Source organism: Salmo salar, chromosome 18, assembly GCF_965601325.2.
Source record: "Salmo salar chromosome 18, fSalSal1, whole genome shotgun sequence".
Taxonomy (NCBI): Eukaryota; Metazoa; Chordata; class Actinopteri; order Salmoniformes; family Salmonidae; genus Salmo; species Salmo salar.
Window position 1 is genome coordinate 92,995,690 of NC_138308.1, and position 19,574 is coordinate 93,015,263.

The following is a 19,574-nucleotide window of genomic DNA, read 5'->3' on the forward strand; positions in this document are numbered from 1 at the left end:
ATTTTTTGATGCACCGATTCCATGGCACAGGGTGTATGAGTTGATATATAAAACAACACAAGATTCAAGACTTCGTGCTTTTCAGCTAAAATTATTATATAGAATTCTTGCTGCCAACAAAATGTTGAATATTTGGGGCATAAAATCATCGAAGCTCTGCAGAATTTGTTGTGAGGAAACAGGATCAATAGACCATTTATTTTGGTATTGCCCTCAGGTAGCCTGTTTCTGGTCTCAGGTTCAGGAATGGCTGAAAATGCAGAACATTGATTTAAAATTGACCCTAGAAATAGTAATGTTAGAAGATCTGGAGAGACCAGGTTAGTCAATTACCAATATACTAATACTCTTAGTAAAAGTATTTATCTTCAACTCGCAATCTGTGGATTCTATTCGATTAGATAGATTGAAATTGTACGTTAAACATCACAGTATAGTTGAAAGATATGTGTTGCGTAGAAACCTGAAGTGGGTGGCCAGCAGAGATAGATGGGATGGGCTGAGGGAAGCTGAGGGTTGGTATGTGGAATTGGAGACAAGTGGGAGTGGATTTGCTGTGTGGGAGATAGAATGATGGTCAAAGATACAAGTTTTGTGTGTTCTTGGGGACCTTCAATGCTGCAGATTGTTTTTGGTACCCTTCCCCAGACCTGCGCTTCGACACAATCATGTCTCGGAGCTCTACGGACAATTCCTTCGACCTCATGACTTGGTTTTTGCTCTGACATGCACTGTCAACTGTGGGACCTTATATAGACAGGTGTGTGTCTTTCCAAATCATGTCCAATCAATTGAATTTATCACAGGTGGACTCCAATCAAATGGTAGAAACATCAAGGATGATCAATGGAAACAGGATGCACCTGAACTCAATTTAGAGTCTCATAGCAAAGGATCTGAATACTTATGTAAACAAGGTATCTCTTTAAAAAAATGTATACATTTGCAAAAATATCTAAAACCTATTTTCTCTTTGTCATTATGGGGTATTGTGTTTAGATCGATGAGGAAAAAAATGTATTACATCAATTTTAGAATAAGGCTGTAACATAACAAAATGTGGAAAAAGTCAAAGGGTCTGAATACTTTCCAAATGCACCGTAAGAAAACCATTTTTGGTCACATTATAACCTTTTTGCAATTCTTACAGCCTGGTACATTATGGGGTATTGTGATGTCATTATGGGGTATTGTGTGTAAATTGATGAGGAAAAACGTGTTTAAATCAATTTTAGAATAAGACTAACGTAACAAAATGTGGAGAAGGTCAAGGGGTCTGAATACTTTCCGAATGCACTGTATGTGTGTGGATATATATATATATATAATATATATATATATAATACACACACAGTACCAGTCAAAAGTTTGGACACACCTACTCATTCAAGGGTTTTTCTTTATTTTTACACATTATACCCTATGCACTTACAGCCTGGTACTGGGTTACCTTCAGACGACTCCCCTGGAGCTTGTAAAGCACAACAACAGACACCTTCGCATTCGTGAGAGTTTTCAAAATTGGTAGTGGTGGAAAAAGTACCCAATTGTCATACAAGTAAAGATACCTTGATAGAAAGTTACTCAAGTAAAAAGTGAAAGTCACCCAGTAAAATACTACTTGAGTAAAAGTCTAAAAGCTTTTGGTTCTAAATATACTTACGTATCAAAATTAAAAGTATAAATAATTTCAAATTCCTTCTACTAAGCAGAGCAGACGGCACCATTTCCTGTATTTTTTAATGTACGGATAGTCAGGGGTACACTCTGTTGGAATCGGCTAAACTTTGATCATGGAGATAGGGAATGAAAGAGACTGGGTTATGTTAAAAGTTAATGGTTCTCTGAAGAAAAACAATGGACATGTATTAGATGAAGGAATGTGTTGAGGTCAGGAGGTGAGGACAGATTCTCTTATGGCAGTAATAAAGGTTTGTTATCCTGTTATCCTCTTCATTAGTTTCCTGTGGAGCCATAAACTGTAAGGATTGGAGGAGGAGTGTTTTAAGTAGGATGTATATAACTGTGAAGAAAGAAATGTTTTGCTGTCTGATTACAGCTGTACAGAACCTTTGGGAATGATTAAACTTGGTTAAAGCTTCTCTAGTGTCCGTGAGTTATTTACTCTGAAAAATAAGAACCTAACAACTCCAACATTATTTACAAACGATGCATTTATATTTAGTGAGTCTGCCAGATCCGAGGCTGTAGGGATGACCACGTGTTCTCTTGATAAGTGCATGAAATTGACCGTGTACATTATTTTCATTAGGAATGTAGTGAAGTAAAAGTTGTCAAAAATATAAATAGTACAGATACCCCCAAAAAACTACTTAAGTAGTACTTTAAAGTACTTTTACCTAAGTACTTTACAGCACTGAATATTGGTGACATTTGTTTGTTGCACCAACGGTTTGGTCGGGACAGTCGGTTTTGTGTCACCTCTTCGAAATGACGTAGTCCGCGACAGAGTTCAGAGGACTGCCTTAAAGCTTGTAGATGTCATAGAGCCAAACATAGTCTCTCCTTTCGATATTGGTGACATCAGTTTGTAGCTCTCACGGTTTGGGTTTAACACATGATTCTGTGAATATTTTCTTGTCCAGAGCTTCTCATGTGTAGAGAAAGGACTCTTTCACAAGCCCCATGTTATAGAATAGCTGCAAACTTTATGTCGACGGAAAGAGGGGATTGAGCTGCAGACACTATAATAAATACACACCGAGCTATTCTATATTCAAAATGACGTCGCTGTGTGACGCACAGTTGTGTCAATGAACTTTTAAGGGGTTTTAAGGGGCAATCTGGGATTTGTACATCGCATTTTGGACTGGAAAAGGAATTGTTCGTCACCAAACTGTTCCTGGATGGTTGGGAGAAGTTGCTCTCGGAGGATGTGTTGGTACCATTCTTTATTCATGGCTGTGTTCTTAGGCAAAATTGTGAGTGAGCCCACTCCCTTGGCTGAGAAGCAACCCCACACATGAATGGTCTCAGGATGCTTTACTGTTGGCATGACACAGGACTGATGGTAGCGCTCACTTTATCTTCTGCGGACAAGCTTTTTTCCCGGATGCCCCAAACAATCTGAAAGGGGATTCATCAGAGAAAATGACTTTACCCCAGTCCTCAGCAGTCCAATCCCTGTACCTTTTGCAGAATATCAGTCTGTCCCTGATGTTTTTCCTGGACAAAAGTCGCTTCTTTGCTCTCCTTCTTGACACCAGGCCATCCTCCCAAAAGTCTTGCCTCATCGTGCAGATGCACTCACACCTGCCTGCTGCCATTCCTGAGCAAGCTCTGTACTGGCGGTGCCCCGATCCCGCAGCTGAATCAACTTTAGGAGACGTCCTGGCGCTTGCTGGACTTACTTGGGCGCCCTGAAGCCTTCATCACAACAATTGAACCGCTCTCCTTGAAGTTCTTGATGATCCGATAAGTGGTTGATTTAGGTGCAATCTTACTGCCAGCAATATCCTTGCCTGTGAAGCCCTTTTTGTGCAAAGCAATGATGACGGCACGTTTCCTTGCAGGTAACCATGGTTGACAGAGGAAGAACAATGATTCCAAGCACCACCCTCCTTTTGAAGCTTCCAGTATGTTATTCGAACTCAATCAGCATGACAGAGTGATCTTCAGCCTTGTCCTCGTCAACACTCACACCTGTGTTAATGAAATAATCACTGACATGATGTCAGCTGGTCCTTTTGTGGCAGGGCTGAAATGCAGTGGAAATGTTTTTTGGGACTCAGTTCATTTGCATGGCAAAGAGGGACTTTGCAATTCATCTGATCACTTTTCATAACATTCTGGAGTATATGCAAATTGCCATCATACAAACTGAGGCAGCAGACTGTGTGAAAATTAATATTTGCGTCATTCTCAAAACTTTTGGCCACGACTGCACACCTCTGATGGTACCTTTAATGAACAAAGTAGCAACATGCAAATTTGATATCCGTCTATCAATTTGAGTATTTACAATTCTCCAACCACATCCCTAAGATGTTTACCAGTGTCGGGGTGGCTGCTTTGTTGTTGTCTGAACTGCAGATTGCCCCTTTAATGAACAAAGAAGCAGCATACATACATACATACATACATACATACATACATACATACATACATACATACATACATACATACATACATACATACATACATACATACATACACGCACACACACACACACACACACACATTAGACCATTACTGTGACATTGGACTGAGCAGGATCAGGAGGACCAGTTAGAGTTGGTCCACAGGTGTATCTCAATACTCTCTTAGTCCCCTCTCTGTGTCCTCATTTACTTTCTTTCTTCCTTTGTCTTGTTTTTATTCTTTGTGGTTGTTTTTAACATGCCTCAGCAGATTAGTCTTCTGAATGAATCTTTTACCACAGACTGAGCAGCCATGTTGTTTCTCTCCTGTGTGAGTCAGTTTGTGCTTAATTAGGTTCCTATTGACACTGAAGCTTTTCCCACAGTCACCACAGCTAAAAGGTTTCTCTCCTGTGTGAGTCCGTATATGTTCAATTAGTGTCTTCTTGAGATTGAAACTTTTCCCGCAGTCACCACAGCTAAAAGGTTTCTCTCCTGTGTGAATCATCATGTGCCTGGACAGATGCCCTTTTTGTTTGAAGATCTTTCCACAAACAGGGCAGGTGCAGGGTTTACCACTGTGACAGAGTTGGACATGGGCCTTCAGTTTACAGGTGGAGTTGTAGCGTTTTTTGCAGAATCTACATTCACTGAGTCTGTTCTTGATGAGAGTCACATGTCTCTGCAGGTCAGCTTTCAGAGCAAATGTTTCACCACAGTCACGGCAGTGGTGAGTTTTTCTAGATGTGGTGCTGGGTTTGGAACAGTGTTTCTCCAATAGTGGACTGATATCAAGTCCTACTGTGTCACTGCTTACAGCTGAGCTGTGGCTGGAGGCATTGTTTTGATTATCTGGAGGGTCACAGGGAATGTAAAGACCGTTTAGGTTGGTCACAATGCCAAAAGGTTTGAGATTCACTGGTTTAGAATCTCTCTCTCTGTTCTCCACAATCTGGGTTTGGGGAAGAGTCAAGGACTGAAGTGGGTCCTCCTGATCACATTCACTTTTCACACAGGAAGGAGTAAATATGAACTCTATGATATCAGGCTCCACCCCTTGAAGCTGCTCTTCCTCCTGACTGGTCCTGACTTCCTCCTGTTCCTCTTTAATCTGTGTGGGCTCTGGGTCCTCCTGCCCCAGACTGGGGCTCCACTCCTGCTCACAGTGCTGCTGCTCAGGGGGAACCTCCTCTTCAGAGACAGAGAGCTGCAGGGAGTCTGGAGGGAAGACGACAAGGAGCAGAGGTTACCTATACAGCCTTGATACAGAGGTTACCCAGCTATACAGCCTGGATACAGAGGTTACCCAGCTATACAGCCTTGATACAGAGGTTACCCAGCTATACATCCTTGATACAGAGGTTACCCAGCTATACAGCCTGGATACAGAGGTTACCCAGCTATACATCCTTGATACAGAGGTTACCTAGCTATACAGCCTGGATACAGAGGTTACCCAGCTATACATCCTTGATACAGAGGTTACCTAGCTATACAGCCTGGATACAGAGGTTACCCAGCTATACAGCCTGGATACAGAGGTTACCCAGCTATACAGCCTGCATACAGAGGTTACCCAGCTATACAGCCTTGATACAGAGGTTACCCAGCTATACAGCCTTGATACAGAGGTTACCCAGCTATACAGCCTTGATACAGAGGTTACCCAGCTATACAGCCTTGATACAGAGGTTACCCAGCTATACAGCCTGGATACAGAGGTTACCCAGCTATACAGCCTGGATACAGAGGTTACCCAGCTATACAGCCTGGATACAGAGGTTACCCAGCTATACAGCCTTGATACAGAGGTTACCCAGCTATACAGCCTGGATACAGAGGTTACCTAGCTATACAGCCTTGATACAGAGGTTACCTAGCTATACAGCCTTGATACAGAGGTTACCCAGCTATACAGCCTTGATACAGAGGTTACCTAGCTATACAGCCTTGATACAGAGGTTACCCAGCTATACAGCCTGGATACAGAGGTTACCCAGCTATACAGCCTGGATACAGAGGTTACCCAGCTATACAGCCTTGATACAGAGGTTACCTAGCTATACAGCCTGGATACAGAGGTTACCTAGCTATACAGCCTTGATACAGAGGTTACCCAGCTATACAGCCTGGATACAGAGGTTACCTAGCTATACAGCCTTGATACAGAGGTTACCTAGCTATACAGCCTTGATGCCCTGCAGCCGTTAGGACTGAATGAGGATTATCGTATCATGAGGTCTCTGGTAAAAACCTCAGAGTTCCGACACCCTAGGTCTGGAAAAAAGGTTGTGTTAAAGACGTGGTCACATGACATGTGATTTACATCCTACTCTGTGTTAGTGACAACATGTACATGGGCCAGACATCCAGATGCTTGAAACAGAGCTGAAGCAAGGATGAAAATAACCTTGTTGCTTGTCACTTTGTCCAGTGCTCTAACAGTGTGTCTTCTCTTCAATTCCAGGTGGAAGTGTCACCAAGAGGAGGAGACAACCCTTCTGGATATATACTTTACGCCTCCAACTCAATCATCAAGTTCCCAGACGACACAACAGTAGTAGGTCTGATTACCAACGATGACGAGACAGCCTACAGGGAGGCGGTGAGGGCCCTGGTGGAGTGGTGCCAGGAAAATAACCTCTCCCTCGACTTCAAGAAAACGAAGGACTTGATCGTGACTTCAGGAAACAGCAGAGGGAGCACCCCCTGTCCACATCAAAGGGACAGCAGTGGAGAAGGTAGAAAGCTTCAAGCTCCTCAGCGTACACATCACCGGGGGCAAACTACCTACCCTCCAGGACACCTACACCACCCGATGTCACAGGAAGGCCAAAAAGATCATCAAGGACAACAACCACCCGAGCCACTGCCTGTTCACACCGCTACAATCCAGAAGGCGAGGTCAGTAAAGGTGCATCAAAGCTGGAACCGAGAGACTGAAAAACAGCTTCTATCTCAAGGCAAACAGACTGTTAAATAGCTATTACTGGCCAGCTACCACCCGGTTACTCAATCCTGCACCTTAGAGACTGCTGCCCCATATACATAGATATGGAATCACTGGTTACTTTAATAACGGAACACTAGTCACTTTAATAACGGAACACTAGTTACTTTAATAACGGAACACTAGTTACTTTAATAACGGAACACTAGTTACTTTAATAACGGAGCACTAGTTACTTTAATAACGGAACACTAGTTACTTTAATAACGGAACACTAGTTACTTTAATAACGGAGCACTAGTTACTTTAATAACGGAACACTAGTTACTTTAATAACGGAACACTAGTTACTTAATAACGGAACACTAGTTACTTAATAACGGAACCCTAGTTACTTTAATAACGGAACCCTAGTTACTTTAATAACGGAACACTAGTTACTTTAATAACGGAACCCTAGTCACTTTAATAACGGAACCCTAGCCACTTTAATAACGGAACCCTAGTCACTTTAATAACGGAACCCTAGTCACTTTAAATAACGGAACAATAGTCACTTTAAATAACGGAACACTAGTCACTTTAAATAACGGAACACTAGTCACTTTAAATAACGGAACAATAGTTACTTAATAACGGAACACTAGTTACTTTAATGGAACACTAGTTACTTAATAATACTAGTTACTTAATAATGGAACACTAGTTACTTAATAACGGAACACTAGTTACGTTAATAACGGAACACTAGTTACTTAATAATGGAACACTAGTTACTTAATAATACTAGTTACTTAATAATGGAACACTAATTACTTTATAATGGAACACTAGTTACTTAATTAATGGAACACTAGTCACTTAATAACGGAACACTAGTTACTTTAATAACGGAACACTAGTACTAGTTACTTTAATAACGGAACACTAGTTACTTTAATAACGGAACACTAGTTACTTAATAATGGAACACTATTCACTTAATAATGGAACACTATTCACTTAATAACGGAACACTAGTTACTTAATAATACTAGTTACTTAATAATGGAACACTAGTTACTTTAATAACGGAACACTAGTTACATAATAATGGAACACTAGTTACTTAATACTAGTTACTTAAAACCTCTTGGGGCTATGTGGGACGCTAGCGTGCCACCCGTGGTGCACCCTATCAACAGCAGGTGCATTTCAAGAGCAGCAAATTTGAAACCAAATAAATGTCAAAATTCAAATTTTTCAAACATACAACTATCTTACACTATTTGAAAGATAAACATCTCCTTAATCTAACCACGTTGTCCGATTTCAAAAAGGTTTTACGGCGAAAGCATAAAGTTAGATTATGTTAGGAGAGTACATTGACAATAGCTGTGTGTAATGTTTTGTCAATTCAAAGACAGGCGTCACCAAAACCATAAAACCAGCTAAAATGATGCACTAACCTTTTACAATCTCCATCAGATGACACTCCTAGGACATTATGTTAGACAATGCATGCATTTTTAGTTCTATCAAGTTCATATTTATATCCAAAAACAGCGTTTTACTATGGCATTGATGTTGAGGAAATCGTTTCCCTCCAATAACCGGCAGTCAAGTCAGCACCACAAATTAAATAATTAAAATTAGAAAACATTGGTAAAATATTATATTGTCATTTAAAGAATTATAGATTTACATCTCTTGAACGCAATCGACTTGCCAGATTTAAAAATAACCTTACTGGGAAATCACACTTTGCAATAATCTGAGCACTGCGCCCAGAAAAATACGCTTTGCGATACAGACAAACGGCCATGTTGGAGAGATCTAAAATCGAAAATACTATGTAAATAATCCATTACCTTTGATTCTCTTCATCAGATGTCACTTCCAGGATTCCCAGGTCCATAACGAATGTAGTTTTGTTCAAAAAAGCTCATCATTTATGTCCAAAAAGCTCCGTGTTGTTAGCACATGATCTAAGCCCGGGACTTCACTTCATGAACGAGGGGAAAAAATATATTTACGTTCGTTCAAACATGTCAAACGTTGTATAGCATAAATCATTAGTGCCTTTTTTAACCAGAACATGAATAATATTCAAGGTGGACGAATGCATTCTCTTTTAAAACGTTTTGGAACGAGGGTACCCAACATGACCTCGCGCGCCAGAGTCTAATCGGCCATCACCGTTCCAAGGCTCTTGTTCGGTCAGATCTCATAGTAGAAGATTCAAAACACTTTGTAAAGGCTGGTGACATCTAGTGGAAGCAATAGGAAGTGCCAAAACATTAATCAGCCCCTGTGTGTTTCAATGGCATTGGCTTAAAGGTAATTCAACACATCAGGTATCCACTTCCTGTCAGAAAATGTCTCAGGGTTTTGCCTGCCAAATGAGTTCTGTTATACTCACAGACACCATTCAAACAGTTTTAGAAACTTTAGGGTGTTTTCTATCCATATATAATAAGTATAGGCATATTCTAGTTACTGGGTAGGATTAGTAACCAGATTAAATCGGGTACGTTTTTTTATCCAGCCGTGAAAATACTGTCCCCTAGCCCCAAAAGGTTTTAATAATGGAACACTAGTCACTTAATAACGGAACACTAGTTACTTTAATAACGGAACACTAGTTACTTAATAATACTAGTTACTTAATAATGGAACACAAGTTACTTTAATAACGGAACACTAGTTACTTTAATAATGGAACACTAGTTACTTAATACTAGTTACTTAATAACGGAACACTAGTCACTTAATAACGGAACACTAGTCACTTAATAACGGAACACTAGTCACTTAATAACGGAACACTAGTCACTTAATAACGGAACACTAGTCACTTAATAACGTAACACTAGTTACTTAATAACGGAACACTAGTTACTTAATAACGGAACACTAGTTACTTAATAACGGAACACTAGTTACTTAATAACGGAACACTATTCACTTAATAACGGAACACTATTCACTTAATAACGGAACACTATTCACTTAATAACGGAACACTATTCACTTAATAACGGAACACTAGTCACTTAATAACGGAACACTAGTCACTTAATAACGGAACACTAGTTACTTAATAACGGAACACTAGTTACGTTAATAACGGAACACTAGTTACGTTAATAACGGAACACTAGTTACTTAATAATACTAGTTACTTAATAATGGAACACTAGTTACTTAATAATGGAACACTAATTACTTAATAATGGAACACTAGTTACTTAATACTAGTTACTTAATAATGGAACACTAATTACTTAATAATACTAGTTACTTAATAATGGAACACTAGTTACTTAATAATGGAACACTAGTTACTTAATAACGGAACACTAGTTACGTTAATAACGGAACACCAGTTACTTTAATAATGGAACACTAGTTACTTTAATAATGGAACACTAGTTACTTTAATAACGGAACACTAGTTACTTTAACAACAGAACACTAGTTACTTAATAATACTAGTTACTTAATAATACTAGTTACTTAATAACGGAACACTAGTTACTTAATAACGGAACACTAGTTACTTAATAATACTAGTTACTTAATAATGGAACACTAATTACTTAATAATGGAACACTAGTTAATAATGGAACACTAGTTACTTAATACTAGTTACTTAATAATGGAACACTAATTACATAATAACGGAACACTAGTTACTTTAATAACGGAACACTAGTTACTTTAATAACGGAACACTAGTTACTTAATAATACTAGTTACTTAATAATACTAGTTACTTAATAATGGAACACTAGTTACTTAATAACGGAACACTAGTCACTTAATAACGGAACACTAGTCACTTAATAACGGAACACTAGTTACTTTAATAACGGAACACTAGTTACTTTAATAACGGAACACTAGTTACTTTAATAACGGAACACTAGTTACTTTAATAACGGAACACTAGTTACTTTAATAACGGAACACTAGTTACTTTAATAACGGAACACTAGTTACTTTAATAACGGAACACTAGTTACTTTAATAACGGAACACTAGTTACTTTAATAACGGAAAACTAGTTACTTTAATAACGGAACACTTGTTACTTTAATAACAGAACACTAGTTACTTTAATAACGGAACGCTAGTTACTTTAATAACTTTAATAACTGAACACTAGTTACTTAATAATACTAGTTACTTAATAATGGAACACTAGTTACTTTAATAATGGGACACTAGTTACTTAATAATACTAGTTACTTAATAATACTAGTTACTTTAATATTGGGACACTAGTTACTTAATAATACTAGTTACTTAATAATACTAGTTACTTAATAATACTAGTCACTTAATAATGGAACACTAGTCACTTAATAATGGAACAGTAGTCACTTAATAATGGAACACTAGTTACTTTAATAACGGAACACTAGTTACTTTAATAACGGAACACTAGTTACTTTAATAACGGAACACTAGTTACTTTAATAACGGAACACTAGTTACTTTAATAACTTTAATAACGGAACACTAGTTACTTTAATAATGGAACACTAGTTACTTAATAATACTAGTTACTTAATAATGGAACACTAGTTACTTAATAATACTAGTTACTTAATAATGGAACGCGAGTTACTTTAATAACGGAACGCTAGTTACTTAATAACGGAACACTAGTTACTTACTAACGGAACACTAGTTACTTAATAACGGAACACTAGTTACGTTAATAATGGAACACTAGTTACGTTAATAACGGAACACTAGTTACGTTAATAACGGAACACTAGTTACGTTAATAACGGAACACTAGTTACTTTAATAACTGAACACTAGTTACTTAATAATAATAGTTACTTAATAATGGAACACTAGTTACTTAATAATGGAACACTAGTTACTTAATAATGGAACACTAGTTACTTAATAACGGAACACTAGTTACGTTAATAACGGAACACTAGTTACGTTAATAACGGAACACTAGTTACTTTAATAACGGAACACTAGTTACTTTAATAACGGAACACTAGTTACTTAATACTACTAGTTACTTAATAATGGAACACTAGTTACTTAATAATGGAACACTAGTTACTTAATAATGGAACACTAGTTACTTAATAATGGAACACTAGTCACTTAATAATGGAACACTAGTCACTTAATAATGGAACACTAGTTACTTTAATAACGGAACACTAGTTACTTTAATAACAGAACACTAGATACTTAATAATACTAGTTACTTAATAACGGAACACTAGTCACTTAATAACGGAACACTAGTCACTTAATAACGGAACACTAGTCACTTAATAACGGAACACTAGTCACTTAATAACGGAACACTAGTCACTTAATAACGGAACACTAGTCACTTAATAACGGAACACTAGTTACTTAATAACGGAACACTAGTTACGTTAATAACGGAACACTAGTTACTTTAATAACGGAACACTAGTTACTTTAATAACGGAACACTAGTTACTTAATACTACTAGTTACTTAATAATGGAACACTAGTTACTTAATAATGGAACACTAGTTACTTAATAATGGAACACTAGTCACTTAATAATGGAACACTAGTCACTTAATAATGGAACACTAGTTACTTTAATAACGGAACACTAGTTACTTTAATAACAGAACACTAGATACTTAATAATACTAGTTACTTAATAACGGAACACTAGTCACTTAATAACGGAACACTAGTCACTTAATAACGGAACACTAGTCACTTAATAACGGAACACTAGTCACTTAATAACGGAACACTAGTCACTTAATAACGGAACACTAGTCACTTAATAACGGAACACTAGTTACTTTAATAACGGAACACTAGTTACTTTAATAACTTTAATAACGGAACACTAGTTACTTTAATAATGGAACACTAGTTACTTAATAAATAACGGAACACTAGTTACTTAATAAATAACGGAACACTAGTTACTTAATAAATAACGGAACACTAGTTACTTAATAAATAACGGAACACTAGTTACTTAATAACGGAACACTAGTTACTTAATAACGGAACACTAGTTACTTAATAACGGAACACTAGTTACTTAATAACGGAACACTAGTTACTTAATAACGGAACACTAGTTTCTTTAATAATGTCTACATACTGCTTTACTCATCTCATATGTATATACTGTATTCTATTGTACTGTATTTTAGTCAATGCCACTCCAACATTGCTCGTCATAACATTTATATATTTCTTAATTCCATTCTTTTACTTTTTAGATGTGTGTACTGTTGTGAATTCTTAGAGACTACTGCACTGTTGGAGCTCGGAACACAAGCATTTCAATACACTCGCAATAACATCTGCTAAATGTGTATGTGACCAATACAATGTAATTTGAAGTACAGAGAGATCCTTGATGAAAACCTGCTCCAGAGCGTTCAGGACCTCAGACTAGGGTGAAGGTTCACCTTCCAACAGGACAACGACCCTAAGCACACAGCCAAGACAACGCAGGAGTTTCTTTGGGACAAGTCTCTGAATGTCCTTGAGTGGCCCAGCCAGAGCCCGGACTTGAACCCAATCTAACATCTCTGGAGAGATCTGACAATAGCTGTGCAGTGACGCTCCCCATCCAACCTGACAGAGCTTGAGAGGATCTGCAGAGAAGAATGGGAGAAACTCCCCAAATACAGGTGTGACAAGTTGTAGAGTCATACCCAAGAAGACGCGAGGCTGTAATCGCTGCCAAAGGTGCTTCAACAAAGTCCTGAGTAAAGGGCCTGAATACTTATTTCAAAAAGCCTATTTTTGCTTCGTCATTATAGGGTATTGTGTGGAGATTGATGAGGGGGAAAAAAACGATTTAATCCATTTTAGAATAAGGCTGTAACATAACAAAATGTGGAAAGTCAAGCGGTCTGAATACTTCCTGAAAGCACTGTAGTGTTATGTGTGTTTACCTTGTGTCTTTTTGTTGCAGATTGTCATCTGTATTGTTCTCTGTCTGAGAGTATGGGTTCCTGATACAAACACCTCCTTTTGTATTTGTAGAATTACATCCATATGTTCTGTTCTATATGATATCTAGTGGTCCTTTGGGTTACTTTAGATTACCACAGGTGTCTGTAATTATCTCTGGCTCACTAAGGCTGCCCAAGTCTGATCTATTTCCCATTAACTGACCAATCAGATCAGCACTGAAAATGATCTGATGTGAAAAGATCTGATGTGATTGGTCAAAAGAACATTAATCTGACTTGGTCTGCCTGTATAAACACAGCCTTAGTGGCCTCATCTGTCCCACTGTTTGGGGAGATTTGCTCTGATGAAGGTTGAACGACCGAAAGCCAAAATGTAAGACATGTGAATCTGTTTCCTTTTTTTCTGTTTCTAAAGTCAGTAAATTCTAGAACCTATTTTCATACATTCAAATAACTTCCTGGTTCTCGTGACACAGACACGTTTTTATCCATGTACAATAAAAGTTAATAAAAACATAATTGAGTAAAACTATAGCTAGCTATCAGTATCTACATACGAACCTATTCTACATAGTTGTATCTCAGGTGTGATCCGCAGCAGTCTCCGTAGCCGATCATTCTCTTCCTGGTACTCCACTACGGTTTTCACAAATGCCCCGGAAATCTCTACAGCAGCAAACGCCGTTAAACGCTCATTTAAAAACTCTCGAAACGACTGTAGTTTAGACATTTTCAGTGGACTGAGAGTTGGGTGTTCAGCTAGTATGGCTTCTTGATGTGGGTCCTCCTGATCACATTCTCTTTTCACACACGGAGGAGTAAATATGAACTCTATGATATCAGGCTCCACCCCTTGAAGCTGCTCTTCCTCCTGACTGGTCCTGACTTCCTCCTGTTCCTCTTTAATCTGTGTGGTCTCTGGGTCCTTCTGCCCCAGACTGGGGCTCCACTCCTGCTCACAGTGCTGCTGCTCAGGGGGAACCTCCTCTTCAGAGACAGAGAGCTGCAGGGAGTCTGGAGGGAAGGAGAGGAGGAGCAGAGGTTACCACAGTCCCCAAATCCAGAACAAATTCAAGAAAGCGTACGGTATTATAAAGAGCCATTGTTGCATGAAAGAAAGCGTACAGTATTATACATTTACATTTACGTCATTTAGCAGACGCTCTTATCCAGACTTACAGATAAGTGCATTCACCTTATGATATCCAGTAAAACAACCACTTTACAATAGTACATCTATATCTTTTTATTTCTTTTTTTGGGGGGGGGGGGGGGGTTAGAAGGATTACTTTATCCCAGGTATTCCTTAAAGAGGTGGGGTTTCAGGTGTCTCCGGAAGGTGGTGATTGTGATTATAAAGAGCCATTGTTGCATAGAACTCTTGTTCCATCCTGTTTTAAAAAAACAGATATAGGAACACCTCACAACACCCCTATGTGACCTAGATAGGTTGTGTGTATGTATTGATATGTAGGCTACATGTGCCTCTTTTTAAATGGATGTAGTTCTGTCCTTGAGCTGTTCTTGTCTATTAATGTTCTGGATGATGTCATGTTTCATGTGGAACCCAGGAAGAGTAGCTGATGCTTTTGCAACAGCTAATGGGGATCCTAATAAAATACCAAATAACCACAGTATTAGTCATAACAAACATAAAACCTAACGGTCAAACAAGGAAATGGTTCTAATCGTTTTTCCACCATTCATTTTTCCCCATAGGGGATTTTACAATAACTTAAAATACGGGCTGTGTTTTGTGTAGGCTAACCCTGACGTGACGTTTTGATAACTGTGTAAATCTCTCTAGGACAAGGTGACTTTATCAATATATTCGCCTATATTTACCCCCCAAAAATGAAATGCTAATTGGATCCTAATGTGGCGATCATAAAGAACTATAAACACCATAATGATCTGGACGAGACTGCATCATTTTTTCAATGAAGGTCTACAGTAGCCTCAGCAGCACTCTGTAGGGTAGCACCATAGTGTAGCCAGAGGACAGCTAGCTTCCGTCCTCCTCTGGGTACATTGACTTCAATACAAAACCTAGGAGGTTCAGGGTTCTCACCCCCTTCCATAGACTTACACAGTAATTATGACAACTTCGAGACGACGTCCTCCAGCCTATCAGAGCTCTTGCAGCATGAACTGACATGTTGTCCACACAATCATAGGATCGGAGAATTAAACTAGTACTAAAAGCATAAGCTACCGCTAGCTAGCTAGCTAGCACTTCATAACATGTGGTGAGTAGTTGACTCAAAGAGAGAAAGACAATAGTTGAACACTTTTGAACAAATTAATTTCTTAAAAAATGGAGAGAGCTAGCTATATTTCATCTTTTTTTCACTTCCACTTACTTAGCCTACACAAAAAGAGAGGGATGCTATGTTAGCTAGCTGTCTATGGCTATCCAACACTGGAACTCTTCCAAGTCAAAGAAAGCTTTTGGTTTAATTAATATATTGTATATGTATTGCCACTGGGGCCCACCGGTGTAACTGCTAAACTGCTTGCTGACTACACTGTACTGCATGATTGTAGAGAGTTTACTAACGTGTTAGTTCTAGTAGCTATGTTGACAATGATGTCAGCTAATAAAAACGGGGATAAACATATCTGAATCTGTCCAATAGAAACTCTTGTTTGCAACTGTTGGATTATTGATTACACCCTAGATCAGTTAGATGCAGGCAAGAGACTGCATGGCGGTATTAAATGTGTCACTGTCAGTCACCTTAATTACTCAAATTCTTCTCAACATGTGCATCTAAACTAAGCAAAAAAAGAAATGTCCTCTCACTGTCAACTGCGTTTATTTTCAGCAAAATTAACATGTGTAAATATTTGTATGAACATAACAAGATTCAACAACTGAGACATAAACTGAACAAGTTCCACAGACATGTGACTAACAGAAATGGAATAACTGGTCCCTGAACAAAGGGGGGGTCAAAATCAAAAGTAACAGTCAGTGCATCTGGTGTGGCACACCAGCTGCACTAAGTACTGCAGTGCATCTCCTCCTCATGGACTACACCAGATTTTCCAGTTCTTCTTCCACCAAGGCACCTGCAAGTTCCCGGACATTTCTGGGGGGAATGGCCCTACCCCTCACCCTCTGATCCAACAGATCCCAGACGTGCTCAATGGGATTGAGATCCGGGCTCTTCGCTGGCCATGGCAGAACACTGACATTCCAGTCTTGCAGGAAATCACACACAGAACGAGCAGTATGGCTGGTGGCATTGTCATCCTGGAGGGTCATGTCAGGATGAGCCTGCAGGAAGGGTACCACATGAGGGAGGAGGATGTCTTCCCTGTAACACACAGCGTTGAGATTGCCTGCAATGCCAACAAGCTCAGTCTGATGATGCTGTGACACACTGCCCCAAACCACGATAGACCCTCCACCTCCAAATCGATCCCGCTCCAGAGTACAGGCCTCGGTGTAACGCTCATTCCTTCGACAATAAACGCAAATCCGACCATCACCCCTGGTGAGACAAAACCGCGACTCGTCAGTGAAGAGCACTTTTTGCCAGTCCTGTCTGGTCCAGCGATGGTTGGTTTGTGCCCATAGGCGACGTTGTTGCCGGTGATGTCTGGTGAGGACCTGCCTTACAACAGGCCTACAAGCCCTCAGTCCAGCCTCTCTCAGCCTATTGTGGACAGTCTGAGCACTGATGGAAGGATTGTGTGTTCCTGGTACAACTCGGACAGTTGTTGTTGCCATCCTGTACCTGTCCGCAGGTGTGATGTTCGAATGTACCGATCCTGTGCAGGTGTTGTTACACGTGGTCTGCCACTGCGAGGACGACCAGCTGTTCGTCCTGTCTCCCTGTAGCGCTGTCTTAGGCGTCTCACAGTACGGACATTGCAATTTATTGCCCTGACCACATCTGCAGTCCTCATGCCTCCTTGCAGCATGCCTAAGGCATGTTCACGCAGATGAGCCAGGGATCCTGGGCATCTTTCTTTTGGTGTTTTTCAGAGTCAGTAGAAAGGCCTCTTTAGTGTCCTAAGTTTTCATAACTGTGACCTTAATTGCCTAGCGTCTGTAAGCTGTTAGTGTCTTAACAACTGTTCCACATGTGCATGTTCATTAATTGTTTATGGTTCATTGAACAAGAATGGGAAACTGTATTTTAACAACACCAGTGTTTAAACCCTTTACAATGAAGATCTGAAGTTATTTGGATTTTTACGAATTATCTTTGAAAGACAGGGTCCGGCGTTTTCTGAGTTTATGTTGTATACTATCATTCATAGGCTAGGCTAGGTTGTAGCAACCTCATGATGGGTATAGGGAAAATGTGAGTATCATGTAGTAGCCTAAACCTATCAATGATACATTGAGCTGGGTGAATGGAATATGAATGACAGTCATCCAATATTCTTTAATAGAAATAAGGCTGTGGTCATAAAAAAAAAAGATTGTCCTCCATCTTTAACAGCACCGACCGCCACTGACGAATACATTGATAAAAGTCACCTTGTCTGAGATTTACATGGTTATCAAAACGTCACGCCAGGGTAAGCCTACATGAAACACAGTCCTTATTTTAAGTGTTCTAAAATCCCCTATGGGAAAAATGAATGGTGGGAAAAGGATTGGAACCATTTCCCTGTTTAGACCGCTAGGTTTTATGGGTATTATTACACCTCCACTGTGGGACTCTATACAGGCTTTAGACATCAGGGTTGGGGTCAATTTGAATTTTTAAGCCAGTAAATTCAAGACTAGGTTAACTATAATTCCAATTCAATAATTAAAAACATGCACGGTAAGTTTAAAAACAACTTCTTCAACATGTATGAAGTGGTGATGAGTTAACAGTTTATCAATAAAGTGGAACTATAGCTAGCTATCAGTATCTACATACGAACCTATTCTACATAGTTGAACCTCTGATGTGATCTCCAGCAGTCTCCGTAGCCGATCATTCTCCTCCTGGTATTTCACTACCGTTTTCTCAACTTCCCCGAAAATCTCCACAGCAGCCGCCGTTAAACGCTCATTTAAAAACACACGAAACAACTGTAGTTTAGACATTTTATGTCAAATTAGAGTTGGGTAGCCTATTTTGTTTAGTCATTTCTTTACTCCACACAAGGAACGGGGGAAAAAAAACTCGTCACCAATCCTACTTCCGTGTTCAAGTCAAGGAATCTTAGGACGTTCTTTGTTCTAGTTGGTGATGAACCCAGAAACACAACAGGGCCGCCAGCTGGATGGGAGTTTACTGTGCAAGGCAGCCTACAGACCAGTAGTAAAGGAAAACGACGACTACATGTAGACAAACAGTGGTTATCATCAGGGGCGGAAATCCCGGGGGGGATGGGGGGGACACGACCCCCCCATCCTGGGAAAAATATGATTTGTCCCCCCCAATATATTACTGAAACATAACTATGTAATTTAAATAATATTAATAATACGCAATGAAAGCAATTGTGCTGATTATAGACACTTAATAGCTCGTTTTTAAGTTTCAAAAGATTGCGACCCCCCCACCCTTTGCCTCACAATGGTTTGATCCACTGCCAGTTCCTTAGCTTGCGA

At 39.3% G+C, this 19,574-nt stretch overlaps 1 protein-coding gene across 1 annotated transcript; it reads right to left on the reverse strand.

The window, feature by feature from the left end:
• Nucleotides 1–1,726: 1,726 nt before the first annotated feature.
• LOC145861797 (uncharacterized) lies at nucleotides 1,727–19,297 on the reverse strand. The gene is made up of 3 exons (XM_082965323.1): nucleotides 18,899–19,297; nucleotides 14,567–15,019; nucleotides 1,727–5,318 (listed from the first exon to the last, which is right to left on the reverse strand). Exons 1-3 carry the CDS (start codon nucleotides 19,062–19,064, stop codon nucleotides 4,336–4,338), a joined length of 1,602 nt encoding a protein of 533 aa, XP_082821449.1. The 5' UTR covers nucleotides 19,065–19,297; the 3' UTR covers nucleotides 1,727–4,335.
• Between the last annotated feature and the right edge of the window lie 277 nt (nucleotides 19,298–19,574).

Coding starts and splice junctions, on each gene's coding strand:
- LOC145861797 (XM_082965323.1), bottom strand. CDS start 19,064: ATGTCTAAACTACAGTTGTTTCGTGTGTTTTTAAATGAGCGTTTAACG. Junction 15,020..18,898: donor GGTTCAACTATGTAGAATAG/GTTCGTATGTAG, acceptor CCTTCCCTCCAG/ACTCCCTGCAGCTCTCTGTC. Junction 5,319..14,566: donor GATACAACTATGTAGAATAG/GTTCGTATGTAG, acceptor TCTTCCCTCCAG/ACTCCCTGCAGCTCTCTGTC.